At 38.5% G+C, this 20819-nt stretch overlaps 1 protein-coding gene across 3 annotated transcripts; it reads left to right on the plus strand.

Annotated features, from left to right (window-relative positions):
* Positions 1–500: 500 nt before the first annotated feature.
* On the plus strand, positions 501–19839 carry LDL3 (LSD1-like 3). Of its 3 annotated transcripts, XM_089385233.1 has the most exons (10): positions 509–903; positions 1267–4559; positions 11436–11577; positions 12194–14872; positions 15530–15623; positions 16483–16955; positions 17138–17905; positions 18293–18367; positions 18800–18902; positions 19111–19434. In XM_089385233.1, exons 2-9 carry the CDS (start codon positions 1276–1278, stop codon positions 18854–18856), a joined length of 7572 nt encoding a protein of 2523 aa, XP_089241359.1. In that variant the 5' UTR covers positions 509–903; positions 1267–1275; the 3' UTR covers positions 18857–18902; positions 19111–19434. The 3 variants fall into 3 exon arrangements, with proteins under 3 accessions (XP_089241360.1, XP_089241359.1, XP_089241358.1); XM_089385232.1 differs by having other exon boundaries at positions 18800–19839; XM_089385234.1 differs by lacking the exons at positions 15530–15623; positions 17138–17905; positions 18293–18367; positions 18800–18902; positions 19111–19434 and having other exon boundaries at positions 501–903; positions 16483–16720.
* Positions 19840–20819: the final 980 nt, after the last annotated feature.

Consider the following 20819-nt stretch of genomic DNA (forward strand, 5'->3'; position numbering starts at 1 on the left):
AACCACTAATTCTTTTTATTCACAATCATGTCACCTTAACTTTATTATTAGTATTATTCTCTAATCTCATGAGACCATAGACCAAATAGAGGGAAGGGAAGGTTCATATTCTCTCAAGCGACTTTAGCTTCCAACCCTATAGGTCATGGTTTTGTATTAAACTCCTCAAGTGTAAAGGTACAAAGTTAATGAAGGCCCACATAAAGGAGTCGTCTACGAATATTTCACTGACACAACCCACTGAGATAAAACCCTAGTTCCAAATTTTGCGAGAGATTACCCACTTAGGTAAAACCCTAGTTCCAAATTTGGCGAGAGATTTCCAATTTCTTTTCAACAGCCAAGCCAAATGTAAAGTTCGTTACTTAATGGTGGAATGTTCGTTGGCTAATGGCATGCCCCTGTTTCTCAAACGCAACAAAGTTGAAAAAAAACAATATTCAATCCCAATCTTACGACTTATATATGATATAGGATGGAGCTTAACGTGACTGGCAAGAGATGAAGAGAGGGGTGTCAACAATAATTTACATCAATGGGTTTGCGAAAAGTTGTTATGATGCCATGCATGGGATGCCTACTAATGAGGATGATGATATGGGACCATGAGGGTATGTCATGATGATGATGTGGATGTCGATGAGGGAGCGCATGTGTATTCCTTTCCATTCATTCATCCTTCAAACCCTTACCCTGTTTCTTCAAACTCTTCGATTCATTGATAATGGCATGGTATAAACCCATTTCGATCTTCTAAACTCTCCGTACCGTTAAGGATTCTTCTATTTCAGATCACAATGCTTGTCTGCTGGAAAAATTTGAGCTGATATTCGGTTTTTTCTGTCACGTTGAAGGCCGTTCCACGGTTACAGTAAGGTTTTCGGATCTGCAAACAGAAAACAGGTACTAGTGCCCAATGCTTTGTTGAATTCAAATTGTTCATGTTATTATCGTTATTTTTAATTTTTTGGGTTTTTGGGTGATTGTTTTAGAGATCGGTTTGTGTTGAAAATGCATAGGGTGGGCATCTAGGGTTTGTTCTGCTCGACTTTATTAGACAAGCATGCTCTGAAACTAGGGCTTCTTCAAGAATGTCAAGGTCATTCTAAACATGCTGTTGTAAAGTATCAATGCTGTGAAACCTTGAAACCGTGAATTTTATGAGGATTTTGTGATTTGTGTAAAAGGGACATTGTGAGACATGGGACACGACTATTTTGCCATATAACATTGATTGAATTCTAACAGTATTAGGTTTTACTGCAGGCCAACCTCATGAATGATATTAACAGTAGTGGTAGCAGTGAATTAGGGACTAAAGATACAGTTGGGGAGGTCTTCTTATCTCACTTTCCAGAGCCTGTGGATGCTCCCGAGTGCAATGGTATGGAGTCTGTGACAAAAGAAGATGGTGCGGGTTTGGATGGATCTGCTGAAATAGTTGAAAAGATTGTCGAAGAGGATGGTGAAAATCTCATGGATGACATTCAGGACACAGAAGAAGGTGACCAGTCGTTACCCAGGTCAGGAAGTGTGGATGATATTCAAGTTAATCAGGATGTAGAGAGCAGCATCCCGTCTCCACTCAGTGCCAAAAGTACTGGGGATGGTATTCAGGATGACCCTGATGGAGAGGAAACTCTAGCTAAGTTCAAAAGGCCCCACCGATCTAAGAAGTCAGTGGTTAAGGATGATTTAGAAGATAATTTAGGGAATGAGGTGGAGATACCTAGAGATAAGGGCAAAAGCTCGTCAAAGGACAAAGCTGTTCGAGAATCAGATGGTGAAAATATCGTGGATAACACTCAGGCTGATCCAGATGGAGAAGAAGGTGATCACTCATCTCCTAGGTCCAGAAGTGTTTTGGATGGCATGCAAGTTATTCAGGATGCAGAAGAAAGCATGTGGTCTCTGCACAAGGCCAAAGGTATTGGGGATGGTATGCAGGATGACCCTGATGGACAAGAAACTCTAGCTAAATTCAAAAGGCTTTGCCGATCTAAAAAAACAGTGGCTAAGGTTGTTTTAGAAGATGATGTGGGAAATGACATGGAGGTACCCATGTATAAGGATAAAAGCTTATTGAAGGATCTTCAAGAATCTGATGGTCAAAATCTCATTGATAACATTCAGGCTGACCCAGATGGAGAAGAAGGCGACCACTCATCACCGAACTTTAGAAGTGTTGTGGATGGGAGGCAAGCTATTCAGGATGCAGGAGAAAGCATCCCGTCTCTGCCCAAGGCCAAAAGTATCAGAGATGGTATGGCTGACTCTGATGGACAGGAAAATCTAGCTAAGTCCAAAAGGCTTCGCCGATCTAAAAAGGTAGCAGTGAAGGTTGCTTTACAAGATGATGTAAGAAACGAGATGGAGGTATCCATAGATAAGGATAAAAGCTTATTGAAGGACAAAGCTGTTCGCAAATCAGATGGTGAAAATCTCATAGATGACATTCAGGCTGACCCTGATGGACAGGAAACTCCTGCTAAGTTCAAAAGGCTTCGCCGATCTAAAAAGGCAGTTGATAAAGTTGCTTCACAAGATGATGGTGGAAATGAGACGGAGGTACCCATAGATAAGGATACAATCTTATCAAAGGACAAAACTGTTCGAGAATCAGATGGTGAAAATCTCGTGGATTTCATTCAGGCTGACCCAGATGGAGAAGAAGGTGACTACTCATCACGCAAGCCCAGAAGTATTGCATATGGCATGCAAGTTATTGAGGATACAGGAGAAAGCATCCCATCTCTGCCCAAGGACGAAGGTATCGGGGATGGTATGCAGGATGACCCTGATGGACAGGAAACTCTACCGAAGTTCAAAAGGCATCGCAGATCTAAAAAGTCAAAGGACAAAACTGTTCGAGAATCGGATGGTGAAAATCGCATGGATGACATTCAGGCTGAACCAGATGGAGAAGAAGGTGACTACTCATCAGGCAAGCCCAGAAGTATTGCAGATGGCATGCAAGTTATTGAGGATACAGGAGAAAGCATCCCATCTCTGCCCAAGGACAAAGGTATCGGGGATGGTATGCAGGATGACCCTGATGGACAGGAAACTCTAGCCAAGTTCAAAAGGCATCGCAGATCGAAAAAGGCAAAGGACAAAACTGTTCGAGAATCGGATGGTGAAAATCTCATGGATGACATTCAGGCTGACCCAGATGGAGAAGAAGGTGACTTCTCATCACACAAGCCCAGAATTATTGCAGATGTAATGCAAGTTATTGAGGATACAGGAGAAAGCATCCCATCTCTGTCCAAGGAAAAAAGTATCGGGGATGGTATGCAGGATGACCCTGATGGACAGGAAACTCTAGCCAAGTTCAAAAGGCATCGCAGATCTAAAAAGGCAAAGGTTAAGGTTGCTTTACAAGATGATGTAGGAAATGAGATGGAGGTACCCATAGATGAGGATAAAAGCGTATTGTATGACAAAGCTGCTCAAGAATTGGATGGTGGAAATCTCATGGGTAACATTCAGGCCGAACCAGGTGGAGATGAAGTTGATCGGTCATCACCCAAGCCTGTAAGTGTTGTGGATGGTATCCAAGATTCTGAGGATGTAGAAAAAAGCATCCTGTCTCTGCCCAAGGCCAAAAGTATTGGGGATGGTATGCAGGATGACGCAGATGGGGAGGAAACTTTAGCCAAGTTCAAAAGGCCTCGCCGATCTAAGAAGGCAGTGGTTAAGGATGCTCTAGAAGAAGTTGAAAATGAGGTGGTACCCACAGATAAGGATAAAAGCTCATTGAAAGACAAAGCTGTTCAAGAAACAGATGATAAACCAGTCAAGGTCAAGAAGCTTCACCGATTAAAAAAGCGTGAGGTCAAGGATTCTTTAGAAGTGGATGTGACAAAAACCACAGAGACATATATAGACACTAATCAAAACTTGAAAGGTAACATTGCTGATGATTCAGAGGATACTCTTACTCATTTTAAAAAGAAAAAAAAGACTCCAAAATCTGCAAAGGATTTGCCTAAAATAGCTTCAGATTCAAGGCAGGCATCTGCCTCAGAGAATGATATTAAAGAAACTGCAAACACTGGTCAGGTTTCAAAGTGGCAGAAAACTGATGGTTCCTCACAAGGCTCACCTTCTGTTCCAGCTGAGAAAACTCGAGCTAGTAAGGGTGCAAAGTTAGGAAAAGGATCATTGGAGTCCAATCCTGATGGAGCAGAGAAAGGTAATGTAGTTAAAACATCAGATAAAAAAAAAGGTAAAAAGCAATCTGAATCACAGCGAGTTGTAAGGCATGTCAAGAAACGAAGACATGGCGATATGGCATATGAAGGAGATAGTGACTGGGATGTTTTGATGAATGGGGAAGAAGCTTTGGAAAGTAAGAGCAGTGTTGACAAAGAACGCCTTGGTAGAGGCAGGAACAGGGCTGGACTTATCTCAAGTATGTTGGGACAAGTAGTTATGTGTGAGGAAGCAGCTGTGGCTGCCGGATTGAAATTTCGTCAACCAGGACCAGTTGAAAAAATAAAATTCAAGGAAGTTTTGAAGCGCAGGGGAGGGCTTCAAGAATATTTGGAATGCAGGTTAGTATATGCTTATAATGCTCTGATTCTCATTGGTCGTTTTGCAAAAATTATGAAATTTTGGGACCATCAAGTAATTGAATTAAAATATGTATGATTGAATGTCCTGACTTCTTTCCAATTAGGATTTGAACATTGTCAACATTTGCTGTGTTGAGGTATCTATGTAGTATGTTTTAAAATATAATGCTCAGATTTATTTTTCTTTGTTGTTTTGTTTGTAATTGGATATATACCTGTTTGCAAGAGTTTGAGAGACTTGTGTTAAAGATCCTAGAATATTTTGGTAAAATATTTTGTTTGTGACTATCTCACACAAATGGAACATTAGCATAGATAAATGTAATTAAGTTTACTGGTCACTTGTGCTGCGTTTGTTTAAGAGGATCAGAAACTACTTTATAATGAGCTATTGTAAACATTTGCTTGTCATTTTATAGATGATAGAAGATCAGAAACTACTTTATAATGAGCTATTGTAAACATTTGTTTGTCATTTTATAGATGATAAATTATCAGTTTGCAAGGCATGTGATGTATCAAAAGATGGAATATGGAGCTAATGTCAATATTTGCATATCGTTTCATAGATGATAAATTGTCAGTATGCAAGTCATGATATATCAAGCGATGGAATATGCTTCTGTGTTCCATATATTAATCCAGGCATAGTTTTCGTACTATCATTTTGATGCTGATACTAGTGATTAGAAAAGTTTCTTATATGAGATGGGAGGTCCTTGATCTCCATAGTATCCCTGGTTGTCCCTGAAAGCAATTGTGTGTACATTGTATGGGATTCCAATGATATTGAAGCATTCCAAAATTTAAATATGTAAATGATTTATTGGCATTCCAATGATATTGAAACATTCCAAAATTTAGATATGTAAATGATTTATTAGCATGTTTGTGTCTATGATCTATTTCTCCATGACTATAAACGTGTTCAGACTATAGGCATACTCATGTCTGGACCTGGGATGCTGGTCTCATTCTTAAGTTTGTGTTTACTCATTGTTATGGTGTATTTTTCCCTGGGCATATTTGAATGAAGCTGATTCTCACCAATAACTTTCATGACACTACATGCATGCTGATTTGGTTGGTTTCATTTCAAGGCCTTAATTTACTCATTAACAGAATTTTGATTTTGAGATTTCCTGCATTTTTCCATTGAGAATGTTACTTCTATTGATTGAAATGTTGCCTAGGCCCTATACAAACCATCAAAATCTCCCCCTTCCTCTTTGATAGAGGCAGAGACAATCAGAAACTAGCTAATGCTAGAAGGACAGCCTAGTATTCAATATTATAAATCACCAGTCTGCTGGGTCATAAAAAACAAACAAAACGAGGCCAACATTGCCAGTCAAGAGAACAAATTTGGCAAAGGGGGTTTTTGGCTGAAAGTCCAAATTCACAGAAAACAGTTCAAAATTAAATCTTTTGTTGACAGGCAGTAGTCCTGAAGTAGACGTAATTCAAATGATTTATGGGAGCCTGGGGTCTCCCCACAGTTGGGGTCTCTGCACCAGCATCGCATCCTGCTGCAGTAGCTTTGACAATATTCACCCCTGAACCGCTTTTTTCATATTTCCTCTCCATTTGGGAGAAACTGTCTATCCTATTCCTCCCTGGCTATTGAGACTGGGGCACTTTTCTGTTAGAAGTGTAAGTATCTAACCCCCAGTGCTTTGGACATTGTTTGCCTGTGGACAGATCTGAAGAATACACAAGTGAATTACTGCTTTTTGAAATTAATGGTTGATATCTAACAGTGTGAGACCCCATAAAGATCAAATTATGGCTATGCTTCCAGATGCAGTAGAGGATTTCCACTCTCAGCAGTTGTCATGTAGTGTGAAATGGTCATAGACCAGGGTTTGGTAACTCCTAGAAGTTTGACAACCATCTAAGTGGGAGTCTAGGAGGGGTTTGGCCAAAGCATTGATTCAAGTCCATGCAGACTGCTAAGTTGAAAAATGAAAAGAGATGCAGAGCCAACTCTTCCTTCCGACACATTATATAATGTGGGACAACCTGTTTCTGTTAGAGAGATTTTGATGTAAAAAGGGAACAGGCTGAAAAGGATTTTTTGCGCTCCAGGGCTGTCTTCCACGAATAGTTGAAACATGATAACCATCTTGAATAGGAACCACACATCCCCAGCTTTTGTACATTTTTCCAGTTATCTAAGGACCCTTAAAGTACTATAAAGGTGAGCAGCAGAGACAGAGGACAGGTGTGGAGAACTTCTATATCCAATCTCACCAACTGCTCTCATAACTCTTCCTTGCTATCATGGCAAGTGTATAATGAGGTAATAGGTCAGGACTCAGAAACCTTCTAATGTAGTTTTGAGATTAAAAGTATTCTCAAGCTTTTCTAATTGAAGGAACTCATACATCTGGTAATCAAATACATTGATTAAAAGGTCCTTTTTACTGGGTCTGTTGGTCTCAGACCAAGGATTCTTGACAAAACACTTATTATTAAGATAAAAAAAATGATGTACCGTATGGACAGCTTGTTTGTGGTAGACATCTTCCATCACACAAGAAAGGCTTGCACCTTTCCGAAGATGCCCAGACACTTTGATACTCAGCAGACCCTCCTACTTCGATATGTTTTGGTGACATTATGGCATTCATGTCACATATCTAGGGAGCACCTGTGGCCATTTTAGGCTGTAGAATATTTTTTTAGCTTTTGTTGCCCTGGATGGTCCTTCCAATCCATGTAGCAGAAAGGGTTGCACCTCACTTGGCAATATCAGTGAAGCTAACTTCCTTATTCCTGCTAAGACAACAGATATATCCCATTTGAGTATGGTAAGGTCCATTTTGCCTTTTCTAGGTGTCGAAAAGAAATTAGAAGGTTCTGAAAATGTTTGTCAACATGCTATGCCTTTTGGAAGGGCATTGGCAAAAAAAATAAAGTACATGAGTTGTTGTTCAGGTTGGAGTAGTGAAGTTATCTTGACGAGCCACATATTGGTCATGCTCAAAGTGGCAACCCAACCATCAGTAGCTGGCACATATCTGACTGGTGCCAAAGGGCAACCTTGCCTGATGGATCTTAAAAGACCAGAAGGATTCATAGGTGGATTTTTAGGATAAGTTTAATTTTCCTGGAAAGGGCTTTTATCTAGGTTTTTCAAATACAGTTGGATGTCAGTTTAGGGTCACTGCATTTGGATGAGGTTAATATTTCCTGGATTAACAATTGACCATGATGTCAAGTAAATTGCATCTCAAAACTTATTGTAAACTTTCAGCAAGACAGGCCAAGCTAACTCCCAATTGGTTTTGTAGTATTCTCAGGGCAGCCCATCTATTCTTGGAGTTTTGCCAACAGCTATGCTATCTAGGGTCATGTTAAATTCCTCTGGTGAGATGTTCAACTTACAAGCCTCTCTATCCTCGTGAGAAAATTTGAAAGGGACAGCTTGTAAACATTGATTCAAGGCTTCTTCTTCAGACTTCTCATTGGAGTGTTGGAATCCAGTTTGTGGTTGGCTACAAGCTTTTAAAAAATCTCTTCATTCCTAATGAGCTTACCTTTCTTAGCCCGAATAGTTTTGATGTCTTCAAACTCCTGCTGTTGTTGAAGAGCCTGAAAATAGAGTTTGGTGCATTTATCTCTGTCCCTAACTCCTGTGGAGTTTGACCCTGATTTGTACACCTTTTGATTTTGTATCCTTAGCATTTCTCAGGACATGCCTGGCTCATGGAGCTTCTTTTGCAGTTCAGGATTAAATGAGTTTTGCTTTCTAAGCCAGTCCAACTGAGGATAGGTCACAGGTGTTTATCATATTGCTTTTCCTCAGAATTTCCTGATTCTGGGTATTGGCCTCTGCCCCATGCCCCTTCACTCTGTAGGCTTGCTTGATATGGCAATTGGTTTTTCCCACCATACCATCTGTGGACCTCTTGGGCCTGCTAACTTTCAGTGGGAGGATTGACTTTGTTTCTTTTGATGATTTAAACATCTTATTGTTTGGTGGGATCTCTGACAAATACTTTTTCTATACTCTTGGGGGATTAGCCCTTTGGGGTGCTGCTACAGGCATCCCTTGATTGACACTCTGTGTTTGCAACTTTGCTGATCTTTAGGATTCTTGGGGATTTGTGTTTTTGTTGGAATATCAGAGGGGTAACCCCTTCATTGCTTCTGTTGGTACCTAGTATTCTTATCATTATTATTTTTTTTCTTTTAAACTTCTACCCAACCTCCATTGTGAGTGACTGTCTAGGAGGGGGAGGCGTGGGGGTAGGGTCAGATTTCCTGGGGTTTGCTTTAAAGTAACAGACAATTCTTGATGCAATGATTCCTATCACAGGGCTTAGAATAGACAGTTGGCATATTCAGGTAGACAACTTTCTGAATGATAAACTTGGATCCACAGTTAAAAGATGTTCCAACCTCTCTTGACAGGTCAATTTTAAACTTTCTTGACAGTTCAATTTTCATGCAAGCCTTGACCCATAGCCTAGTTCAGTATGGCTTGACAACTTCAGAGCAAATAAGCTTACCCAACTTTGTGATCAATCATGGAAGGAAATTCCACAGGTGCATGGGAATTTTTTTGGGAGTTCAATCCAGACAGGACACATAAAAGTATACATGTAGTCAACAAAAAGTCAGGTTCCCAGTCTGCTGGCAGACCACTAGGCTACTACAGAACCTACAGAAGCAAGGTCCTTGACACAATCTGCTTGACTGATGAGGAAGCCTTAATAAAGGGGGAAGTCCTTTCCAACAAATTGCTGTAGGTTCCAACCTTCCAGCCATAGTCAAGTATGGCTAAAGTTGGGATCCCTCCAACCGTATATGCAATGAAAATAAGATTTTTAATATCACACACTACCTGCTTCTCTTCCTCTGTGGTTCCACTTGGAAAATCAATTTCACTTCAGGGATAGTGGAAAATTTAGAAGGCAGTATGATTTTCCTTTATGAAAAGGCCTAAAGGAGCTCAATGCAAAACCAAAGGGGTGCAAATTGAGCCGGCTGGAAGTACAGATACAATTAAGAGGTTAATTCAGATTCATGCAATAGTAAATGCCAACTGACTTAACCTTGATATCTGGACATTCTCTTGATCTCCCTGGAGACATTCCCAGAAGAATCTAGTTTAAATGAATAGGCCCTAAGAAAAGGTTATGAGATTCTTATTCCCCAATTTTTTATATAGTTCTGTTGGATCAACACTCCATGCTTTCTGAAAGAAGGTCTATTACGCGCTTGAACTCTTAAATTCTTTCTTGCCTACGTTAAGAGTTGTAGAAAGAAATCATGGGATAATGGAAAGAGATCTCGAATTTCAAATGAAGTTTCATTTCTCTTATTTGTCAAGAAGATAACAATTCAAAGAAATCACAGGGGAAACATCATCTAGAATAGTATAATTGTAGCAGTTTTTGCTTATTTTGAGCACTCTTTTATATTTTTTATTCTTGTATCCACAAAGATGGAACTGTTGCTTAAAATTGCTTGGAAAGATGATTAAACCAGTGTTACCAAAATCCAAATTAAATTCTGATCAAATCCCCAAATCGCGAGTTTTTCAACCAGTCAATTTTTTCAACCAGACAAGTTTTTCAACTAATCTTTTCTAATTTTGTTGAGTTTTTGGCGATTTTTTCAAAAGTCTCCTGATTTTTATGACTTTTTCAATTTTCAGACCATTGCCAATTTATTTCCGAGTCCGACTTTTGCAACATTGAATTAAACTGTTGGTTTAAAATTATTAGAAAGATGATCATGTCCTTGTTTTCTAGCAGTTACATGGAGTGTCTATGTAATATAATTAATGTTCAACAGATGACTGCTAAAACAAGTCAATAGCATTAAGAAGTACAATGGTGTTGATACAAAATGGGAGTGCAAGAATCACTCCAATAAAAGCAATAGAAAAAGCAGATATAATGATTTAATGTCTAAGAACTAAGATCTAAGCTCTAAGTACAAAGATAAAGAGAAAACCACCTAAAGAGGGGGTGCCAAAAACAAATACAACTGTGTGTGTACTATTAAGAGCTAAAACCTCAGGAGAAATTTCATATACAGGGGTACAAGGAAGAGAAGATCATCAATTCTTGGAGCTATTATTTGGGATTGTGGAGGAAGACCGAGAAGGATGTTCCTCCTCCAAGTCAACAATCATTGTATATGCATCTCTACTAACATCCAAGATTGTATAGAAGAAATCCTGGATAGATGGTTGACTAGATGAGCTTGTTGTGAAATGTGTTGTTGCCTGGAAGGGGCATCTCACTAATGGTGTCTAGAGGAAGTTGAACGCTTGTTGGCATGATGTGACATTTCTGGGCCCCTCAAAAGGGTAGGACAACTCTTTGATGAAGTGCATATGAACCACTGAGGTCTCATGAATCTAGAATCAAAGAAGGTGTTGCAATTGGCTTGCCACATGGCGCCTCCAGTAGATGGGAGCACTGAGAAAAAAGATGGGAGTCCTAAGGGTCTCCCTTACGAACAAAGATAGGCATCTTTGATTTAAATATTGGAAGAAGGTCAAAAGAGAGTTTTGTGAATGGGACTATGGAGTATGAAATGTCCTTAGTTTAAGTCTCTTGTAGATGTGTAATAACCTGAGTCGGTGTTATCCAAATAACCAGCTGAGCTAGACGCTCAATTGACGAACTGACTCCTGAGAGGTTAGCTTATGAACATACTATATTTCTTGCTGTTGTGATTTTTTGGTGTCCTCTTATTAGTTATTTACTAATTTGAAAAATATTTTCTTCTTTGATTTATGGTAAAAATCATGATAAACTTACTGCATTTGTCTTGTTTCAAAGGAGTTGCATCTTTGGTAGTCATTAATGGTCTTTTATGGTAACATTACAGGAATTCAATTTTGTGGCTTTGGGGCAAAGATTTACGCCGCATCTTGCCACTGTCAGACTGTGGAGTAAGTTCTGTTCCTTTGCCAGATGAATCACCGCGAGATGCTCTCATTCGTGATGTCTACAAATTTTTAGATTATCATGTAAGTACTATTTCTCTATGGTTGGCATGCCAGATTTTGGTTCGTATTTAGTTAGAGACTAATAATCTTTGTGAACACCCTTTTTCATCTGTAGTCAGGCTAATAGTGGAGTGATCTGTAATTCTCATTTTCAGTTTATATGTTATTGATCTACATGCGGAGCTTAAGTTCTCTTTTCTTCCTCTTCTATTGTTATTTTTGCATGTTGACAACTAATTAACTGTGTCATATGCATTTATTCTGGGAGTGATGAAAGATTTGCCACAATCCATTTTTGAGTTTTCATCTGTTTGAGTTTTTGTGTTTTTGTTTTCTGGAAATAGATTTTCCCTTCTAACATTGCAGTGATTTAGTTTATGCAATGTTGGTGCTTCATGTACACATACAATAGTAGTAATAGATGATAGTAGTTTGAAAAATATGGTATTAGTTGGTCCATTCTGTATCGGAGAGTAGGTCTGTTGGGCATTAATCACTTTGTATGCCTGTCATGTTACGCTTCGATTTCACATTTTCTATGGCTGTGCATTTCCATAAGACTGTTATAACGTTACAAAAATATAAATCTAATTAGAGGAAAACTTTTGGTTCACAATGTGCATAATTACTGCTGCAGGGATATATAAATGTTGGTGTTGCAGTGAAAAAACCAAAAACAAAAGATGATATAGAGCCAAAGCTGAAGCTTTCAAAAGAGAGTATGCAGAGAGAAAATTGTGGAGACAAAGTGGTTGATGCAGAAGAGGAGGTTGCTTTCATTCTTGGTCAGATTAAGGATTCTGAGGAAAACCTTTCACCTGGGCAGAATCAAATTCAGGTAGAAGGTGAAAACCAAACAATTCTGCTTAATGTGGAAGATGTGAAGAGGAACAAACTTGAAGAGAACTGCTCTGGGTCAACAGAATCAGATAAAAAAGATTCTGAAGAAGGTGGTATTGCTCTTATGGAAATAGATGAAGCCCCAGTGGTTGTACCACATACAACAGAGAATTTAACTGCAGGGGCTGTAAGAAGCTCTGTTGTGAAAACAGAGGTGGAAATTGAATCTTCTGTTGCCTGCAAAGACGATGAGGAGCTAGGAACAAGCGACACCTCTGGCTCTGGTGAGACTGAAAATGAAGTTTTTCTAGAAAAGGACCATGGAGTAAAAATTGAAGTGGATCCACTGGTCAAAGTTCATTCTGCTTTGGACCAGATAAAAAATTCTTATGGTGAAGATGAATTCAGTGATATTGACAGTGCAAAAGTTTTGCATAATCTTCGTCAGCATGATTTGCAAGTGGAATTACAAACTGAGAAACAGGAATCCAAGTTAAATGCAGTATCAGAGGCCAATGATGGAAATTCTGTTTCAGAAAGCCGGAAAAGGATAATTGTTATTGGTGCAGGGCCTTCTGGGCTAGCAGCTGCTAGGCATTTGCAGCGGCTAAATTGTCATGTAACTGTTTTGGAAGCACGAGATAGGGTAGGTGGAAGAGTTTATACAGATCGTTCAGCACTTTCAGTGCCAGTGGATCTAGGTGCTAGCATTATTACTGGTGTTGAGGGAGATGTGGCAACAGAAAGAAGACCGGATCCATCTGCATTGCTTTGTACACAGCTTGGCCTGGAGTTGACAGTGCTAAATAGTGACTGCCCTCTATATGATTCTGTGACTGGTCAGAAAGTTCCTGCCACCTTAGATGAGGCACTTGAAGCAGAGTATAACAGCCTGCTTGATGATATGGTGATTCTTGTTGCTCAAAATGGAGATGTAGCAATGCGCATGTCTCTGGATGAAGGGTTAGAATATGCTCTAAAAAAACGACGCATTGCACGATCAAACTCAACTGGTTCAGAGTTGGCAAGCAGTAAAGCTCATCTTAACAATTCTGACTGTCAAAGCACAATTCCAGATTCCTCAGCAGGAGCATTAGAGGCATTGAGTGCAACAGTTGATTCTAGCTTAAAGGCAGTTTCTGAAAGTAACGTTTCAATAGTTGCAGGTTTGGAAAATGGAATTAACATGGAATCTCAACCTGATAAACTAAATTTAGCCGACAATTCCAGTATGGAACAGCAGAGCCTCAGTCCACTTGAGAGACGAGTTATGGATTGGCATTTTGCCAATTTGGAGTATGGATGTGCAGCAGAACTTAGTCGGGTTTCACTCCCTTACTGGAATCAGGATGATACTTATGGAGGTTTTGGAGGAGCTCATTGTATGATTAAAGGAGGTTATAGCACTGTTATGGAGGCATTAGCTGAAGGCCTTAATATTCGGCTAGGTCATGTTGTAACAGAGATTTCATACTCTACTAAAGACCCAGAGTCAGAAGGTAGAATAGAGAGAGAGGTCAAAGTTTGCACTGAGAATAATCAGGAGTTTGTTGGTGATGCAGTTCTGATAACTGTCCCCCTTGGCTGCTTGAAAGCAAATACAATAAAGTTTTCACCAGCTCTTCCAGATTGGAAATTAGCCTCCATTAAACAACTTGGATTTGGTGTCCTGAACAAGGTAGTTATGGAATTCCCGAAGGTTTTTTGGGATGAGAGTGTGGATTATTTTGGGGCAACTGCAGAGAGCACAGAGTTACGAGGCCGATGTTTTATGTTTTGGAATCTGAAGAAAACAGTTGGTGCGCCAGTTCTGATTGCTCTTGTAGTTGGAAAGGCTGCAATAGATGGCCAAGATTTAGAAACCTCCGATCATGTTAAACATGCAGTCATGATCCTCCGAAAGCTGTTTGGAGAAAGTGCTGTACCAGACCCCATTGCATCTGTTGCTACAAACTGGGGTGGTGAACAATTCAGTAGGGGTGCTTATTCTTATGTTGCTGTGGGTGCTTCTGGAGAGGACTACGATATTTTGGGCAGGCCTGTAGAAAACTGTCTATTCTTTGCTGGGGAGGCAACCTGTAAAGAGCATCCAGATACTGTTGGTGGTGCACTGATGAGTGGTCTTCGAGAAGCTGTCCGAATCATTGACATTCTGGAAAACAGAGAGGACTCAATGGCAGAGGCCGAGGCTATGGCTGCTGCACAAAGGCAGTCTGATAGTGAAAGAAATGAAGTGAGGGACATGATGAAGAGGCTTGATGCGGGAGAGCTTTCCAGTGTTCTTTGCAAAGGATCTCTTGATGGGGAACAAAAGCCTTTGAGCAAAGATGCTTTACTTCAAGACATGTTTGGAAATGCAAAGACAACAGCTGGGCGTTTATGTTTAGCAAAGAAGATACTGCAGCTACCTGCTGCTGCTGTGAAGGCTTTTGCTGGCACGAAAGAAGGGCTTGGCATTCTAAACAAATGGATCCTGGTATGCTAAATGCATTTTCCTAAAGTTTTTTACAAATTCATCTAATGGATTTGAAATCAATTATCAAGGATTACCTCGTCATTTCATTTTGCAAGGAGATTGTAATAAGTTTATTTCAAATTTCATCATTGGTATTCCATTATTTATAATTTTATAGATAACTAATTGTGTGTCTCTTTAGAATTTGTTATGCATTGATTTTCCTCTAATCAACTCAGAGGGCAGTGTTGGATGGTTTTTGTCTCTGGCATTAAATTGCTCTCATTCCCTCTTCAGAATTTCCCAATTTATTAATTGAGTTGATTTTTATCAGTGCAATATACCTCTAGTTCGTATTAAACTAGCATGGTTTGTGAATTGAGGAACTTTTGATTTATGATCTCTATATTCTTCTAGTTTAAATGTGTAATGAAGCCTCGTGCACCTTATTATTATAAATCTGTTTTAAGTTTGTACTCGGTTACTCTATATTAGAGTAGTTCTACATCCTAAGCAAGTCAAACATTAATATAACTGTAATTGTACTTAGTTCTTCATTTGTGAATGACATTAAAGGTGTTGAAAAAATATTAGAAAGAAACATGGGTGAAGAATGCAACTTTATGTTTTAGTGGACTAAGGGAATATCTATTTTTTCCTTTTGCATGGGGCAAACAGGATTCCATGGGCAAAGATGGAACACAACTCTTGCGCCACTGTGTACGGTTGCTACTGATTGTTTCGACTGATATGATTGCAGTACGGCAATCTGGTAAATACACTGGGACCTCACCACATCTTGTCATTCTTTTTCTCTTTTTTTTATCCTATTGTTTTAACGATATAGCTGATCCTAGATCCCTTGAATGTTTTAAATGCACAGATCCATTTGTTTATGTTCCAGCAATGCTTTCTTGAGAAATAACAAAGTAAAGTTTGCTGCTTGATTTTACAGTTAAGAAAGTTTCTATTTGATTCATTATATTCTGGGCTGAATTTTGCGTGCATAACAAGTGAGTTGTGAGACTGTTTCTGTAAGAGGCCGTAACTTATAATAACTTAGATATTCTACCATAGAATAACTTTAAAGCCTGGTTCTTATCTTCATAATGTTCTTCATAGTGTTTTTAGTCTTATCTTCAGTGTAATATTTAGAAAATTTTTCCCATATTTAAAACTTTAAAGTTTTAGCTTCCAGGAGATATGAGGTTTGAATTTCCTGCTTTTTACAATTTGTATTGCTCCTTCATTCTTGCATTTGCATTTTATTCTCGTTTTGCTTGTTCTTGCCTTCTTGTCTGTTGTGGTTGTTTAAAAGTTTTTATCCAACGTATTTGTCATTTCTATTGTCCAGCCATGTACCATTTTCCATGTCTAGCTTAAACTCAAATAGACATCGTCCTTTTCTGTAGAACCATAGATGCGGCATAGATGTGTTATACAATGCATCTACGTAAATGATGTAAGTGCATTCCATATAGATACGTTGCATATTTAATATCTCAGGAGTGTTTGCGACTAGTTTTTAAGGTGTATGGCTAGTTTTGCAAAATGTCAGCTTTTTTTTTTTTTTTTTTTTTTTTTTTTTTTTTTTTTTTTTTTTTTAAATCTCATTGTATTTTGTTTTATAGGTATTGGAAGGACAGTTAAGGAAAAAGTTTGTGTGCATACAAGCCGTGATATTCGTGCTGTAGCTAGTCAGCTGGTAAAAATGTGGATTGAAGTATTTCGAAAAGAGAAAGCAAATGGAGGTTTCAAAATCCTTAAGCAGTTGCACGGATCTGGTCCTAACCCCAGTTCAACAGATGCAGTAAAAGCAAAATCTAAAGAACAAAGCAGTGGGAAACCTTCTGCCTTAGCAGCCAATGACGTGAAGGGGAATACAGATCAGTCCCCTCCTACTCCAATCAACAAGAATCCAGCATTGCACTCTTTGCAGGTGGAAGATGGAAGTGAACAGAAAAAGGAAGCAAATTCTGTTGGGGCACAAACCTCTAATCAATACCAACACAAAAAGTCAGAGGATTGCGCCCTCTCTGAATTAGAAGCTGCAGCTATTGCTGCTGAAGAGGCAGCTCGAGCTGCTGCTGCAGCTGCTGCAGAGGTTTGTTTTGCTGCTATGTTCTCCTGTACATGGGAGTTCTATATTTACCTCCCCAGGAATGCTTTTTATTTTTATTTTTATTTTTGGAAATAATTTCATACACTGTTTTATCATTGATGTCCAGTGATTTAGTTTTCCTCTGGAGTACTCTATTGCATTTATAAGTTATATACATTTTACAGGCATATGCAACATCAGAAGCAGAATGCAGTACCTTCCGTGAACTTCCTAAGATACCATCGTTTCACAAATTTGCCAGGCGTGAACAATATGTACAAAAGGAGGATTCCGATGTCAGAAAGAGGAAATGGTCTGGTGGAGTGCTTGGGAAGCAGGATTGTTCTTCTGAAATAGATTCTAGAAGCTGTAGAGTTAGGAATTGGTCAGTAGATTTTGCGGCTACTTGTGGTAATTTAGATAGTTCTAAATTAGCAGGTTCAGATTTTGGAAGTGGGAATATTTTGCCTGCAACTGATTCAAACAAGAAACAGAGAAGCCATTCCAATGATGTTGATAGTCATTCTGACCTAAAGGAGCGGTCGGCAGAAACAGGGACGGTTGACAGTAAATCAACAAAAAGTCGAGTTCAGAATTCTGGTAGCATTTCTGGAATAAAGATGCCTGACAGTAAAGCTAAACAACCATATACAATAGGATCACATTCAGAAGTTTTTGATCAAAGTATTCAGAAATTGAATGAGAAATGTTCTAGTAAGATTGACCAAATATGTATTGGTAAGGCAAGACATGGCAATGAAGGGGTTGCTGAAGCTGGATCAAACAGAGGATCACCCGGTACTAAAAATGGCCATAAAGATGAAGCTAGAGGGGCAGAACATATAAAAAAGGGTATCACAGATTACATTGCATCATTGCTCATGCCATTGTATAAGACCAAGAAAATTGACAAAGATGGGTACAAATCTATCATGAAGAAGAGTACTATCAAGGTAGGATAATTTTCATATTTTTATTGTTTATGTTGGTATGCTAGCTTGAATATATAATAGCTAATTGGACATTTGTATGTGTTATGATTTGTTAATCATTTGCTAATTAGACTGTTCTGCTCTCTTGGGGCTTTTTGATATTTCTTCAGAAATTGTATCAAGTTTAAAAGTTTATACTATAATTTTAAGATTTTTTTCCAGGTTGTCAACCCATGTATCCAGACTCAAGTAGAATGTCATTGCATCACGTTTAGAAGTTTTTACTATAATCTCTTGAAAATTTTCTATTCTGTTCACTGTTTTGGATCCACTAGAATGCTATGAAGCGCTTTATATTCCGTTAAATGCTTTTCTTATTTCTGATATGTTGATATAAATCCTGACCAGGTGATGGAACATAACACACCAGCAGAGAATGCCATGACTGTTTCTGAGTTCCTTGATTGCAAACGCAGAAATAAGGTGTGTATTTGTTGGATTAAAAGAGCCGTTGATTAGAATCAACTACATTGAATATCATTTTCTCATTGTATGTTAATTGGTTATTCTAGTCTCTTTGCCTTGTTCTACTATTACTGGAGCTATCATTTGTCTTTTTCTACCTATCAACAGGTTCTGAAAACTTTTTAGTAGCATCGTATCTGAACTTTGTTTAACATACAGACTTAGTTTCAATGATAATTTGTCTTTTCAGTGGGAATGTTTTCATAGAAATAAATTTCTGGGATATGTGAATTTGGTTGCTTTTATCTTGCATGGTTGCTGTGCTTGTTACTGTTATCTTGTTACTTTTGAGCTCCACATATGGGCAACACGTGGAATTAAAAAAATGGTTTTTTTTATTGATTTCATGCAGGAGCTTAATTTGAGAAATTTGTATGTCATGCTTTGCAGATTCGTTCCTTGGTGGACAAGTTCATAGAGAAACATATGGCAAGTACTCAACTATGAGTGGCATATTTGTTCTGCAGATTATACTCATCTGTTCTGCAAGCTGGTGTGCATCCACTTTTTTCCCAACTATGTTGTTTAAGTGCTGCGCATTCATTACCTTTATTTCTACAATGCCAATTTATTGGCGTGCTTATGTAACTCATCTCATGGAAAGTGAGCAGTTCTTTATTTGTTAAAGCTTTGAGCAAATACGAGAAAATAAAGGTAAATGATGGCTCTATGTTGAAGATTTTCTTGTCATTTCTGTAAAGGATACTCCGCTAGTTTTACAGCTGGCTTGGCTAATTTCACGGCCAGCTGGTGGTGAATACGAGGGTGCTGCAGCTGTATCATGATTTTAGAAGTGGATTCTTCTCTGTGAATTTTCAAGGGAACAACAATTTTCCTTCATTTGGTTTGCCTTTGTTTCTTTTCCTTGCCGCACATTTTTAGAATGTAAATTACAGTTTTGACCTTGGAATCTTGATATAATGCTAAATGCATTCACAAGGTACAAAAATGTGAACATTTGAATAGAACCACAAAATCTGAGTATCAGTAATTCAATGATACTGGATGGTTAGAAGTTATTAATATTTCCGGTTCCCAACAAATAGTGGAGAGCTAATGACAGAGGCATCATTGCCTTCTTGAAGTACCTAGTGAAATCTGAAAGGCAGGCAAGTATTATCTCCGACTGCTTTCTGTGTAATAGAAAAAGCAATAAAATGTGATGAAATTTGGTGGTTGCTATCAAACCTTTTGTTAAGAGATACGGAAGATGGTTGGTTGCTTGGTTTTTGAGTCTTTGAAAGATTCAGAAGAGAACGAGGTCCGGGACGAGGTGGCACATTTTTTAGGAGGGTTCTGTCAGCTTTTCTTTGGAAGTGATTACTTATTTCTATTTTTGAAGGTCAAAGTTACTCAATTTGTTATAATATTTGCACTATTATGTTGCATTTATATAACTGTATATAGATACACAGAATTGTAGTTCTCAAGTTTTTGTCACGTACTGCATGCATGTTTGTGATTTTTGTTTCTATGGCCTTGTGCCATTTTACATTGCAGAACTGGGTAGATTCTATGCAAGCATAAAATGCATATGGTCAGATTCTGTTATTAGGCTTGATACAGAGAGGGAAGCATGAGGTCGGAATCCATTGTGCCCAGAGCCTCTTTCCTGTTATTGTCTGGTTAAGCAGTTCTGTAAATCTGTGTGAGAGTTCTTGGGATATATCGGGAAAGTTGTGTATTTGTAAACAATGGTTGTTGGATATCTTATCTCATATATCAGATACTCAGTTGTAGGATAGAGATAGAGAGAGTGGCATGCAATGTTACACTTCAGGCTGCATCATGAAAGTAGAATGTAACTTGAGTGTAGTTGTAAAACACTCCTATACTTGTGTATAAAGAAATGATTGTGGCGAATATGTTAAGTGGGGAATATGTTACATGTAGTTAAAAAACCGGAAGTTCTGAGAACATAACACTAAATTTGACTCTATGCAGTGGAAAGTATAAAGAAATAATTGTGGGAATATATTACATGTATTAAAAATCTGGAAGTTCTGAGAACATAACACTACACTGACTCGACATATCCAGTGGACAGTCGTTTGTCCAGTGGAAAATATTGCATATTCCAATTTCATGTATGGTATAAGTTTAAAATAAATAAATAATAACATATGGTTGTTTTAATTATCCCAAAGTACAATATCATACGTAAAAAATGATATAATTTTATCATCCCAGGGCACGATATCATGTAGCTTCAACAATTATCAAAGCGCTGCGGAGGTACAAACTGATGTCGTTTTGTATTCAAGTGATATTTTGGTTAACTCTATTGTAATACTATTCAACTGTGTGTGGAGGGAAGGATTCTGTGTGAGGGTATGATTCTGTGGTTCGGACCTACTGATCCATAAATAAAACAATATTTTTGGTTTGAAATCCTTCCTTTCGATAAAAG

Source organism: Pinus tabuliformis, chromosome Q, assembly GCF_031772625.1.
Source record: "Pinus tabuliformis cultivar Carrire ecotype Pingquan chromosome Q, CPIR1, whole genome shotgun sequence".
Taxonomy (NCBI): domain Eukaryota; kingdom Viridiplantae; phylum Streptophyta; class Pinopsida; order Pinales; family Pinaceae; genus Pinus; species Pinus tabuliformis.